At 49.3% G+C, this 13,178-nt stretch overlaps 2 protein-coding genes and 1 long non-coding RNA gene across 5 annotated transcripts in view; 2 read left to right on the forward strand and 1 right to left on the reverse strand.

Moving 5' to 3' along the window:
- The window catches only part of PRKDC (protein kinase, DNA-activated, catalytic subunit), an 87,768-nt gene extending 83,056 nt beyond the window's left edge, over nt 1–4,712 (forward strand). The window contains exons 82-86 of the mRNA XM_074819664.1: nt 395–466; nt 552–753; nt 1,187–1,375; nt 1,957–2,096; nt 3,110–4,712. Coding sequence (XP_074675765.1) covers nt 395–466; nt 552–753; nt 1,187–1,375; nt 1,957–2,096; nt 3,110–3,314 — 808 coding nt within the window. The 3' untranslated portion in view covers nt 3,315–4,712. The remainder of the gene's footprint in view (nt 1–394; nt 467–551; nt 754–1,186; nt 1,376–1,956; nt 2,097–3,109) is intronic.
- Nucleotides 4,713–7,251: 2,539 nt separating this feature from the next.
- On the reverse strand, nt 7,252–10,792 carry LOC141921274 (uncharacterized). 3 transcript variants are annotated; one of them, XR_012622624.1, is made up of 5 exons: nt 10,391–10,792; nt 9,986–10,129; nt 8,782–9,160; nt 8,055–8,234; nt 7,252–7,637 (listed from the first exon to the last, which is right to left on the reverse strand). It is a non-coding gene; the product is annotated as an uncharacterized LOC141921274 (long non-coding RNA). The 3 variants fall into 3 exon arrangements; XR_012622627.1 differs by having other exon boundaries at nt 7,252–7,633; nt 8,055–8,246; XR_012622623.1 differs by having other exon boundaries at nt 8,055–8,246.
- A 309-nt stretch (nt 10,793–11,101) lies between these two features.
- Nucleotides 11,102–12,961, forward strand: CEBPD (CCAAT enhancer binding protein delta). Its single transcript, XM_074819733.1, has one exon. The coding sequence runs from the start codon at nt 11,416–11,418 to the stop codon at nt 12,466–12,468; it is 1,053 nt and encodes a 350-aa protein (XP_074675834.1). The 5' UTR covers nt 11,102–11,415; the 3' UTR covers nt 12,469–12,961.
- The last annotated feature ends 217 nt before the right edge of the window (nt 12,962–13,178 follow it).

The following is a 13,178-nucleotide window of genomic DNA, read 5'->3' on the forward strand; positions in this document are numbered from 1 at the left end:
ACTTTCTAGTGTCAATATAGCCTCTGCGTGCTGCTGAGAGATTTAATTTGGGCATTAGTTTCTTGGCCTGGAAGAGACTGTCCAGGCAGGAAGAGCACAGTTGCACTGCTGTATTAAAACTTAACCCATCTACTTAATTTGGGGGAAACTAGACAGGACTACATATGGTTTTGTATTAAGAAATGTCAGTCTTGGAAATAACTTTTGGGAGAAAAAAAGAGGAGGGGATATTTTTAATATCGGATAAAAAAATGGGGGCAAACTTTGTGTGGCTTGCAGTACTGTTTACCGGGGTAAGCAAAATGTGCTAATGCGGTCATGTACACGTCGCAACTTTTAACATCCAGCGTGCTGTTATTTCAATAGCTAACGTTATTCCTTCATTAATTTGCAGAAATGCTAGACGTACAGAAACAGTTACATCTTTCAGAAGCAGGGAAAGCAGTGTTCCAGAAGACCTGCTGCGGTAAGTGCACTGTTAGTGACTGCACATGGTGAAACGAATGTTGGTGTTTCATCTGTATGTAACAAGTGACTTCTCTTTTGTTAAGGCGAGCCTTTGTGAAAATGAGTACATCTCCTGAAACCTTCCTGTCTCTGCGGTCCCATTTTGCCAGCTCTCATGCGCTGATGTGCATCAGCCACTGGATACTTGGTATTGGAGACAGACATCTGTCCAACTTCATGATTAACAAGGAGACAGGTGGCATGGTGGGAATAGACTTTGGATATGCGTTTGGCTCAGCTACGCAGGTATTTGTTTTCTAGCTAATTTGTTGCAGCTTTTGCATTTATTCTGTGCAATTACGTGTGTATTCTCATACTGAATTTGATGCTCCTCATTTGCCATCATTCTGATGCAAAATAATCTTTACAAGTTATTTCTAGTTAATAGAATAAAATCTCTGTTTCCAGATACTCTCAGATGAGCAGGGAGCTATAGAGTTTCACAGAGTCTATATGGTGGTGTTTTGTATAGTTCAGCCATGCTTTCAACTATATCACTAAATATTCATGACTAGAGCTTTGATGGCACAACTTGGTCCTGTTCTACCATGTTGCACTTTATTTTCAGTTAAGTGACAAGGTTTCAAAGCTTAAAAAGAACAAAATATTTGTTTCTAATCCTTATGTTCCAAGGCTGCTTAATTGTTGTTTTCTTTTGACTGTCCTTCCCCTTGGCTAGTTTTTGCCCGTGCCAGAGTTGATACCTTTTCGTCTGACTCGCCAGTTTGTTAATCTGATGATGCCAGTGAAAGAGTGGGGTCTCATTTACAGTGTGATGGTACATACCCTAAGGGCTTATCGTGTGGATCCAGATCTCCTCATCAGCACAATGGATGTATTTGTAAAAGAGCCTTCTTTGGACTGGAAGGTGGGATTTTTCCTCTTTCCTTTTTCTTCGTGTGAAAATTCTTAAACTGTGATGAGGATAAACACTGATCAAAAAGGAAGTATTTCTTGATGCTTACTCTCAGTGCTCCTTTTATCTTTCTTTGTTTTACTGAGGTCTCAGAGAAACTGAACTTAAAGAATTTAAAGTGATGGAATTCTATATTGTTGGACAAAGAATAGTAGCACATGTCTGTGTTATCAGTATACTGTTCTTTATCTGCATGATAATCCTAAAAATGTGGGTATCTCTTGATCATGTTATGCCACTTACGGCAGCAGCATAAATATTTTCAACTTTTTGCATTGAGCTTCTTGAATTTACATAACAACACTGTATATATCAAACTAATAATTACAGAGAAGAAATCTGAAACTAATTGCACTTCAGTAACTCCAGTTGTATATTAAATTTTAAGTCATAGGCAGGCTTGATATCATCTCACTACTTTGCCCTCCATTGCATCTGCAGTTAAGAGTTACTGGCTTCACTTGCTATCATCTGGCAGATTAAGGTCTTTTTAAGTATATGATTTATGATAAATACGGCAAATTTGTTTTCAGAACTTTGAACAAAGACAGCTGAAGAAAGGAGGCACGTGGATTAAGGAAATAAACACATCTGAAGTAAACTGGTACCCTTTGCAAAAAGTCAGCTATGTCAAACGAAAGCTTACAGGTGCCAACCCAGCAACAATCACTTGGTAAGATGCTCTCCTTTTGCTTTAAACTGCTCCACTAAGAGCTTTGGCAGTCTCCTGTGTCAGATTTTGCTCCCCTCAAATAGAGTGGCAGCTAGGAAAAGAGAAGAGACAGACAGGGCAAAATTTCAACAAACCTCCTGTCAGAATCGTTTTGGTCCACATACAAGCTCTCTGAATCACCCTGCCAGCCAAAACACCAGATATCTCCCCGTGAGTGTTCTTGCTCCAGCTCAGGCCTCCTGAGCAGTTTTACTGTTCCTGGCAACACACGCATCCCCACCCTGTAAGCCTGCTTAACTTCTCACTGCTCAGACTGCTGTTCTTATGTGCGTCTCCACAGCTTTTAGGCTAGGGATAGTATTTAAATCAATATGCTTCTGCTGGACGGTGACTTGAAATGGAACCTGAACCAGCTGCATGGGAGGCACGGAGGTAAGCTGCTTCCCAAAAACATCAAATTCAAATCTGATGGCATTCTCGGGTTATTTATGTCAGTCTAGTCAAGTCTGGCTCAAGCCAGAATGTCTTTAAAGCTCAGTTAAAGTACAATTAATCCCTTCCATCCTCTTTTAAAAAGACATTTTGGATTAATCAAGGAAAAAGAAAGCAAGCCTGTTTTAAAACCATACAAATACTGAAAAGTGCAGGACTTGGGAGGAGTCCCTTTTGCGGTCAAGGCTGAACTGGCAAAGGCAGCAAAATACTTCTTACAGACACAAATCAGAAGGGCAGGTAAGGAGATAAATAGCTTGGATGTGAACTGCTGCATCCTTCTTTCAGTTAGAGATCTTTGACAAGATTGAAATATTCGTGGTAAATACTCACTAGTAAAGGACGCCTGAAATCACCAGTCTTCACTGGCCAAGCCTTCTACAGCTATTGAACAGTCTGCGCGTCTTGAAAAATAAAGCTGCATGAACTGTGTTCAAGTACTGTTTCGTACTTGAAAATCCATCTCATATTTTTTGCTTGTTTCTTTTAGTAAGAGCTTATTTTTGTGTTCTCGATTTTAGTGATGAACTACGCCTGGGCCATGAGAAGTCACCGTATTACAGTGATTTTGCAGCTGTGGCTCGTGGTAATGCTGATCATAATATCAGAGCCAAAGAGCCAGAGGAGGGACTTTCAGAAGAGACCCAAGTGAGATGCCTGATCGATCAAGCAACAGACCCCAACATTCTTGGCAGAGTCTGGGAAGGATGGGAACCCTGGATGTGAGGGACTGCTCTCTAAAGCCCTGTCTGCCAAGGGACCCATACCCTAACACACAGCTGCAACCAGCTCAGAATTTTAAGGTCAAAGAGAAAAATGGTTAAGAGGGTTTTTTTCATCATCATCGGTTAACTTGACTAATACAGAAAACAATTTTTTTTGTATTAAAGCTGTATTCAAACAGTGGTTTATTTTTTTTTTAATTATTTTTCTTATATGTGGTTCTGTAACAAAGCAGCTGTATTGCCTTCGTTAAAATCAATGTAGAAAGAACTGGAGAGGCTATAGAGCTTAAAGACTTATTTGAAAGTCACTGAGATCACTCAAAGGAAATCACAGATTCATACCCTGCAAACTTGTAGGCATCCTTGTATTGCAAGTCTGTGCTGCTTGTCTTTTACAGAGATGTTGATGACAATCATCTGAAACCATTCTGCAGACATATCTTATTTATAGTTAAAACTAGATTTTCGTATCAACAGGAACAGTGAAGCACATGGTAAAATTAAACAGAAAATGGCTTTTAGCTCTAGGTAACACCTAAAGTATCTGGATGGTTATTTCATTACTGGATAATGAGATAGTAATGAGACCATTCCAGCAGATTGGTTTTTAACAGTTAAAGGTTATACTCTTGTTATCTCTGTCTTTTAGAAGCCTGTGCTCCTCATGCTATGTTAATTCCAAATTATTTGTTTGGCAAAAGCCAGAAGTAGCCACTACTGCCACGGCCTCTTGCCATGACTGCAGCACTGCGCAGTAGTGGCAGCTGCACTTTGGGATTTGTTTATGGCAGAGGGGGGAAGTTGTGCCAGATGTGGCTCTGCCCCTCTGGCAGCCAGTGTTCAGGTAACCTTGGTGGCAAGTGCCATGCAGCACAGACAGCTGCGGGCAAAGAGTTCTCTAAAATATTACTGTTTATTACCCAGAATTCATTGTAGGAGATAGTTTCCATTGAGCCTTTTAATTATTATTGTTAAAGGTATAATAAAAGTGAGTCTTTGCCCTTTCACTGCCTACAAGCTTTCCCTCCAGCTGCCGTGGCGATGTGGCAGTCCCTGTCTCACTGAGGGCCGCTGCTGGCACCAGTCTCAAATGAGTCTTTCAGCTGGAGAGCACAGCGATCTGCCTCCTGGGTACAGCTCCATGAAAAACTTGGGATGGGGAAGTTTGCTTGCTGAGGCCTAAGGAAGAGGGAGGGAGCTTTTTTTGTTTCATACTTTCCTGCAACACTTACTATTTGTTACTTTCTGTCTTACTAAATATGCTCAATTATTTATGTCAATAGTGTTACGAATCAAGAAATTCAGAATCTTTTATTGGATTTTTATTAATTAAAAACACTGTTCAGCTGTATTTTTGTAGAGGAAACACATTTAAAAATAAAAATATACTTCAGATGTATACCTCATCTCAAAAATTAATTTAGGGCACTGTAATCATAGAAGACATCCACATTTAGATGATAGTTAATGGACAGCATTTTTTTTCATAAGAGTGTGTGATACAGTCTTTTTATAGACACTTGTATAAGAGGTCTTGGTGCATTTTGTTCTTCTAATCTCTGTTATCAATAAGGACGGCAGCACTATGAGTAAAGATTGGTTAGGTGGGGCATTCAGCTTTCACATTGTCACTCTACAAATACAAAAAAGTTAAGGCACAATAAAAAGCTACATAAAAAGGCAAGGGGACATTTGGAAATCAAGTGGCTGGCTGTATGCGGTGTCTAATTGCACTTTTGGCACATACCTCATATACTTACTAGGTACTTTGACCTGTACCACAGAGGACAAAGTTTAGGTTTATAGTTTAACAAGGTTCTTCAGCAACAATAGATGTTTGTGCACAGCAGGCCTCCCTCCAGTGCCAGCCACGGCTTCCTTGGCTGTTGGGAAGGGGCTGGAGCAGGAGCACAGCCTGGCTCTTCTGGGCAGAAGGGGGCTGTGGTGAACCCTGCCCCGTGCCCCCCTCTCCCTTTAGTCCGTACCAAAAGGCCATGAGGCCAGGGGTGAAAGGTCTTGAGACAGGTGAAAGTAACCCTGACAGTGCAAAAGAGCTTAGAATGTGTCCATGACACTTAAAAGTAGTTAAAAGCTCAGGTTTGACCCTAAAATAAGTGCTATAACTAGAAGCCTCATCTATATCAGCCCTAGTAGTGATGTATTTGTCAAACTAAGGAGCAAAGCACAAAGCTGCTGGGTTTTCATGAGCAGAAACACATCCTATGGGAAGGAAGTGGAATCGCTTTAACAGAGCTTTCCCTGCACGGCTGAACGAGCCTGGAAATAACCTCCAACATATGTAAATCGCGGCTGCTATCCCCAATCCTGACTGAAGAGTGCTGCTCTCAATAAAATACAGCAGTTGAACGGAAAGGCTGAAGCCAGCCCATGGAGCAGCAAGGAAAGTACTGACGCAACGAAAACCTCAAGTTGCTGGGCTCGGTGCTTTACGGGGCTGGTTTGTTCAGCTTCCAGAAAAGAGTAAGATGATGTGCTGCTCAGAGTCAGAGAGTGCTTCAGGTCTCATGATGCAAAATAAAACTTAGTAACTATCCTCAAGTACAGCAGAATATTTCCTTCTCAGATTAAATAACCAGATGTGCACTATATCTGGAAAATCATTAGTTGCATCGAAACAGCTATGTAAACCACTAGCATTTATTCTCGGCAGGTTTTTCTTAGTGCATGGAATAATATTAATGTTTAAGCTATTCCTTACCGTCCCTGTCAATCCTGAAATTTCCCTCTAGCTAAAAATAATAATACTGCTGAACACAGAGGAAAGCTCTGCAGCTGCAGCCTGCAGTCGCCTTTCTCAGCTGATAAAGAGGTTCCTGCATGCTGCTTGTCATGCTCAAGATTTTCCCCTAGTTGCCACCCCCACCCCCCCAATTTAAATGTTATCTTGAGATGTCTGGGGCCAAGATGCGGTCCAGCACCAGCACACTTTAAACACAGGAAGGACCCTATGAGCTCTCCACAGGAGCAATGAATTAGGCTCATCTTCAGCCATGGAATAAGGAGTTTCCTGCAGCTCTTCTGGCCCTACACTGAAGGGGTTGGCCAACCTCTTCCTGAAGTCAGATAAACAAGCATCTACATTTAAAGACATTTCTCCCCAAACTTCACATTTTTCAAAACCAAGAAGCTAAAACAAGGATTTATTACTGCTGCTTTAAAGCTTGGGTTTTTTTTCCCTCACAAGTACTGAGGATGAGGGTCTGCTGAGTCACTTTATTAACACCATGTGCCTCACTTGGAAATTACCTGACTTTTAAAAATTTCATTTTTAAGCTATGCCACCAGTAAGAAATGGCACCTATGCAGAAAGGTCGCACCCTGGCAGCTACCCGCAGCATCAAATGGTGCTACTAGTCTTGTAGCAAAGCTAGAAAAGAGCTACATCTTACATTAAACCAACAGTGTTCAGAATAGGGTGTTTAGGGGCTTTTTGTTGCAAAAAGTTATGGGAAGGAGTGACCATAAGACTTGGTTAGAGTTTCCACCATTATTTATAGGTGGGGTTGTTTGCTTTTTTGTTTGCCTGGGTTTTTTTTTTTTCCTTTTTGATGGGACAGGAGAGGGTAACACTCACTCTACCTGTTCATTAAACTCACAGTAAATGATACCGCGTGAGATTTCATTCAGTTAGGCAGAAGATGTAGCTGTGAATTTGATCTCATGGATTTTGTCGCTGATGGAAACTCATACAAAACCTGTAGCAGAAAAAGGTTTAGAGTGTCCACCAAAGAGCGTGAGAAAATGAGGAGTGCAGGGTCTGAGGTGTTCTGCTGCTGCGGCACTTGGCCTTTCGGGAGCCCGGGTACGTGGAAGATGAAATTGAGCAGCTCAGCAGCCACAGGCGCAGCTGAACAAACCCAGCCTGGGCTGGCACCGCCAACGCTCAAACACCCGCAGGCACTCAGAGCACAGAGTTTAAAGAGCTAAAAAGAAAAACCTTTTAATTTACCGGCAAGTTCTTCAGCTGCTAAGAGTAAGGTGGCCACGGGCTGGATCAGTGCAATGAACTGACCCAAGTGAGTACAAGTGATAAGCAAAATACTGTCATGGCAATTCAAGACAAGGGCGAGGCATGAGCTCTGGCAGAGATGGGACGAGGGGGTAGGGAGGGTCCATCCAGCAGACACTGTGCTGCCTTACGAGAGCCACTGGTGCTCCCTAAGAGGGTGTTGGCAGGATTTTTTGACTCCTCCCAAACAACTTGCACCTCCTCATCTGCACATCCCATTCCCCAGTCAGCACTCAAGTGCCGTTCCTGGCTTCTGGCTGTTGAATGAAAAGATCATTGCGCTCCTGCTTCTTCCTGGGGGGAGGAAAAAACCAAGCAAGCCAACTGCTGATCTTTTTCCCCCTTGTCAGCTGTCTCTTTGTCACCAGCCAGCCAGCCTTTCCCTGCAAAACCCAGTGCTGTGAGGTGCTTCCCCTGGACAAGGTGTCCCTCCCACAGTCCTGCTCTGCAGCTGCCTTACCCCAGCCCATCAATCCCCCAGGAGCCTCTGTCCTGCTGGCGCTGCCTCAGCCCCATAGCGCCCTCCCCCCCACCCCGAGCAGAGAAGGGCTCCGTTGGCTCTGCAGGACCAGATCAGCCCCATCCCATCAGGCTGACAGCTCTGCTGTCCCAGAAAGTCCTGCACATCTGGCTGGGTTACCAGAGGCAACCAAGCCGGGAGGAGGATGAGGAGGATTAAAGCCAGGCTGGAGCATCGCCCTGTTTCCTCACCTTCCCTGGGTGGCCTGGCCCCCATTTATTCATTTATGGGGAATTTATTTTTCCATTTATCAGGAAAAACTAGTAAGAAATACAGCGTGATTTAGTGCCCGTCTGGAGGTCTCAGGGTCCTGGTGCTTCTCTGGGATTCACAGCCGGCACTCCAGAGTAATTTAAAGTTTTGTCTTCTCCCTGCAAAGGTTTCTTAGAGAAAGGTTTCTTGTCATTTCTCTCCAGCTGTAAATGCTCCTATTTTCTTGATTCAGAGCAGGACCCTCAAGCAGGTTCTAAAGAAATTATTCTGAAATTCAGATGCTCAAAATGTTTCTTACTGGTGTTTAAACTTAGTGGATCCCAGAGACAAAATTTAGTGGATCCCAGAGACAAGGCGTGATTTGGTGGGTCAGGTACTAAGCAGGACGGGTGAGGGAATCAAGGCCTTGTCTCTGCTTCATGGCTCATGAAATTACTTATGCAGATGGGAACAGATACAGCTGCTGAGATGCCAGACAAATCCACCCCAGGAAAGTGTGGACATCACTCTGCCTTCAGCCCTGAGCCCTGTCCTTTGGTAAGCAATAAGTATCACTTACCTGCTCCTGGACACTCCGCTGCAGGTTTATTATCACCCTAGGGCTTCACTCCCGGCATGGCATGTGGGGGAGCCCCCTGGCAGCTGCCCAAAATGTGCTCCTGAACTCACACATGTCAGGCTCAGCAACAAACACAACCAACTCACCTTCCAGGGGACGGCTCTTGTCGCTTGGTTTTGGGGGACAGGTCTGACCACGAGCTCTGAACACATCTGCAGGTCCTGAAGACACTGTAAGTAAAGCTGCACCCTCCGTGATGTGGTTTTAGGTGTGACACGGGTGGTAGATATTGGGGCTTACACAGGGTTTCCATGCCCAGCAGGTCAACATTCACTGAAGGATTCCGAGAATCTCACTGCCGTACGGCAGGGTGCCCAGTGGGGGCCAGGTGACCTGGCTGGGAACCGCGTCTCTTTTTTGGAGTAACACATGACGGGCATTGAACAAGACTGTTCGGGCTGGCACAGTTGCACGCCGACACCGTCTGATGACCAGCTGTCCTTTGGGGATAAGGACTTCAGCGAGCTGAAAGCATAACACAGTTCCACGTACAAACAGCTAAATGAGATGCTTTCCAAGACAAACCATAATTTTATGACAGGTGAGATGTAATCGCCTTCCAGCAATCAACAGACCCTGTCGCAGAGCAAGGTGGCAGGTGGGGGGGGGAAACCAGGTGTCATCGCCTTGCATTTCTGAACTACCTTCCCATGCTTCATGCAGCCACCTCTCTACACTTCACGCAGAGAAAAAGGGTCCGGGAGCACCAGGCGACAGCCCCGGTTCCCGGCGGGGGCAGCCAGGCTGAGGGCAGCCGGCACGGAGCCATGCGGCGTGAAAGTCCCCCAGTGCTGGAGGGCAGAAAGTAACAACGTGCTGAACTGGTTTGGGGATATTTATTTTTCTTTAATGATGTGGAGAAGGAAAATTGTTTGCACTAAAAAAAAAAAAAGCAACCACTTCTTGTGTCTCTGTCAAGTTCAGTGCTAAATGCTTACGTCGCTAAAGGCTGCACGATCAAGCCTCTGATGAGCAAATTAAATCAAGTTTATTTAAACACAACATCTCTGTGAGGTTAACTGCAAAGCAAAGCAAAGCCCCTCCATGCGAAACCTCACCTGCTAGATGCAAACCCTCACCTGCCAGGCAGAGCGCACTTACCCTGAGCCCACAAGCCTTCCCATGGGCAGTTTACGGCCAAAGGGAGAGCATGTACCAGTCCTGTCCCAACTATTTATGTCAAAATACACACCCCGTTGATAAACAGCTGCGTTACTGCAACAGCTGCGGTAGCGGCAGATGGAGACCTGCCCAGAGTGAGGCAGCAGGCCCAGCGTGACGGGCATGTACCCACGGTCCCCAGAAAGCCACCTCCGAGCGGCACAGCGCTCCGCAGGGCACAGCTTCACGCCAGCAGTGACATCTGAGTGCTGGGCTGGAAAGTGAGCGGCCGGGCTTAGTCCTGCCGAAGCGTCATAAATCTAGCTGGGTCTTCTGGCACACACAAAAAAAATCTTAAAATAGACTTTTTAAAAGGGTTGGGGGGTTTGCGGGGGGGGATGTTCTTTTGTAATTCGGTCAGTGGAGCACCTGGGGGTGAAGCCAGGGTTTTAAAAATTCTAGTGTAACTAGAAAACTTAGGCATTTCACATATTATTTGAAATGAAAATATTTTTATTTTTCTGATAGTTGCCAATTTAATAGTGGGAGTTTGTTGGATGCAAGGGAGAGGGGGGTGGATGCATAATTACTTACCATAAATTTTTAAAGTGGCTTACGTCCACGCAGACAGTGTGAAGCAGATAAAGGTACCTTAGAGACCCCCCCCGGAGCGTCCTGCAAGAATTCCAGGCGGACACCCTGCCCCTGGTTTTACAGCCCTTCTCCGGGTGAAGCTGCCCGTGTTCCAGCGGAGGGAGCGGAGCCTCGGGAGGGCGCTGACACACAGAGACACGCGTGGGGCAGGCAGCATCTTTCCAGTATCGCTTCATCCGAGGCGCCGCTGGGGGGGGTGTGTGGGGGGGGGGATGCAGCGTGGTGGTGGGGGTGTAGAATGAAGCTTTCCCGCCAGCTTTTCCGCTGCCCTGTGTGGAAATAAGTCAGGAAAAGGGAAAATGAGCGGTGGAGCGGAGTGTGGAAGGGAGGGGACGGTACCGGCGTCGGGTCAGACCTCAGCGAGGGGACGGGACGGTGCGGGTGCAGGCGCCTGCCCCCTCCCCGCACCGTCCCGTCCCCCCCGGGGGGGCCCTCCCCGACGGGGGGGCCCTCCCCGACGGCGGCCACCCTCCCCGACGGCGGCCACCCTCCACCGGGAGGTGGCAGCTCTCCGCGGCGGGAGCCCTGTCTCCGCGGCCGCGCACCCCACCCGCTCCCGCCCCCGGGTCCTCGGGGGGGTGCCGGGAACACTCGTTCCCCGTCATTGGGGCAGGAGGCGGGGCCGGCGCCGTATAAGAAGGCACCGAGCGGGCGTTTCGCTCCCAGGTCCAGAGACGCCTTGTCCCATCCCCGCCTCCTTATCGCCCAGCACGGCGTGACACCCCTCCCGCCACCACCACCACCCCCCGGCCACCCCCCTCCAAGCCCGGATCGGCCCCCTAAGGGAAGGACGAGGCGACGGCGCGACGGCAGCAGGAGCCCCGGTACCACCAGTAGCGGCGAGAGCGGCAGGAGCAGCGGCAGCCCCGCTCCCCACCTGCCCCCGGAGGAGGCTGGAGCTGCGATCGTCGCGGAGCGGCGCTTGGTGCCCCCCGCGGCCCGGAGCCGCCCCGTCCCGCTCGCCCATGAGCGCCGCCGCTCTCTACACCCTGGACTCCCCGGCATGTTATAAGAGCTGGTGCCTGGAGCCCGCCAACTTCTACGACGCCAAGGTGGGCAGCGGCGGCGGGCCGGGTCCCGCCTGCAAGCCGGGGGGCCGCGGCGGCTGCGGGATGAGCGGCGAGGAGGCGGCGGGGGGCGGCCTGGGGGGCAGCGGCACCAACCTGGCGGAGCTGAGCGCCGCCGCCCCGGCCATGTACGAGGACGAGAGCGCCATCGACTTCAGCTCCTACATTGACTCCATGTCGGCCGTGCCCAACCTGGAGCTCTGCAACGACGAGCTCTTCGCCGACCTCTTCAACAGCAACCACAAGCCCGAGCGGGGCGGGGATTACGGCGAGTACTTGCCGCCGGGCGGCGGGGCCGGCCGCGACCCCGCCAAGGACCTCGGCGCTGCCATGACCACCCTGCTGGGCGCCGAGCCCCGCACCGCCTCCTCCGCCTCCTCCTCCTCCTCCTCCTCCTCTTCCTCCTCCTCCTCCTCCTCCTCCCGCGGCGCCCTGAAGCAGGAGCCGGACTGGAGCGACAGCGACCTCTCCTCCTCGCTGCTGCCCTCGCAGATCGCCACCTGCGCCCAGACCATCATGAACCTGAGCGGGCAGCCCACGCCGCCCACCTCCCCCGAGCCGCCGGGCAGCAGCTCCCCCTCCAGCTGCAGCACCCGCTCCCCGGGCCCCGCCGCCGCCGCCGCCGCCGTGGCCGTGGCCGGGTCGGCGCCGGGCGTCCCGCCGGCGGGCGGCGGGAAGGAGCGCGGCGGCAAGAAGTGCGTGGACAGGTTTAGCCCCGAGTACCGGCAGCGCCGGGAGCGCAACAACATCGCCGTGCGCAAGAGCCGCGACAAGGCGAAGCGGCGCAACCAGGAGATGCAGCAGAAGCTGCTGGAGCTCTCGGCCGAGAACGAGAAGCTGCACAAGAAGATCGAGCAGCTCACCCGGGACTTGACCAGCCTCCGGCACTTCTTCAAGCAGCTGCCCAGCGCCTCCTTCCTGCAGCCCGGCTCGGGCACCGACTGCCGGTAACCGGGGGGGAGAGGGACGGAGAGACGGACTCCGGGAGACCGTGGATAAATACCTCAGAGGGACGGGCCGGGCTTGGGACGGGCCTTGGCCGGGCCGGGCCGGGCCGCGGCGCCCCGGGCCGGGCCGGGCGCGGGGAGGAGGCGCGAAGCCGCGGCGGGACCCGCCGGCCCGCGGCCGCCGCCTGGGTCTTGTAGCGACGTGGGGCGACGATGCCCGGGTCTTTCACCACGAGACTTGCAAAAAAAAAAAAAGCTAAATATATATATATATATTTTTCTTCTCTCCCCTTAAATTATTTTTGTAATGGTAGTTTTCGTCTTTTCTACATTTTACTCATACCGATGCAGCTATGGTACATCTGTTAAAATGATTCAAAACCCCATGTATTTTAGACAGTAGGATGAAAAAAAAAAAAAAGACTTGAGCATGCTCGACCTTTTATATCCATTTTTACAGCATTTCTAAGAATAAAAAAAAAATCATTTAAAATCGACCCTGCTCTCGTTTGCTCTGTGTCTTGAAAGCAGCGGGGGAAGTTGCGCTTCCCAGGAGCCGCTGCCAACCGGGGGGGAGGGCGGGGGGGGGACACGGGGGGAGGTGAGGTGCACCGCGTTTTGGTTTTTTTTTCTAAAGCAGCCGAAGGGTGACGCGATGGTGGGAGTGACTGGGAGGGACACTCGCAGGTGGTCGTCACAAAGTCCGCTTCCCCC

The sequence above is a fragment of the Strix aluco genome, chromosome 1 (genome assembly GCF_031877795.1).
Source record: "Strix aluco isolate bStrAlu1 chromosome 1, bStrAlu1.hap1, whole genome shotgun sequence".
Taxonomy (NCBI): Eukaryota; Metazoa; Chordata; class Aves; order Strigiformes; family Strigidae; genus Strix; species Strix aluco.

Coding starts and splice junctions, on each gene's coding strand:
- CEBPD (XM_074819733.1), top strand. CDS start 11,416: ATGAGCGCCGCCGCTCTCTACACCCTGGACTCCCCGGCATGTTATAAG.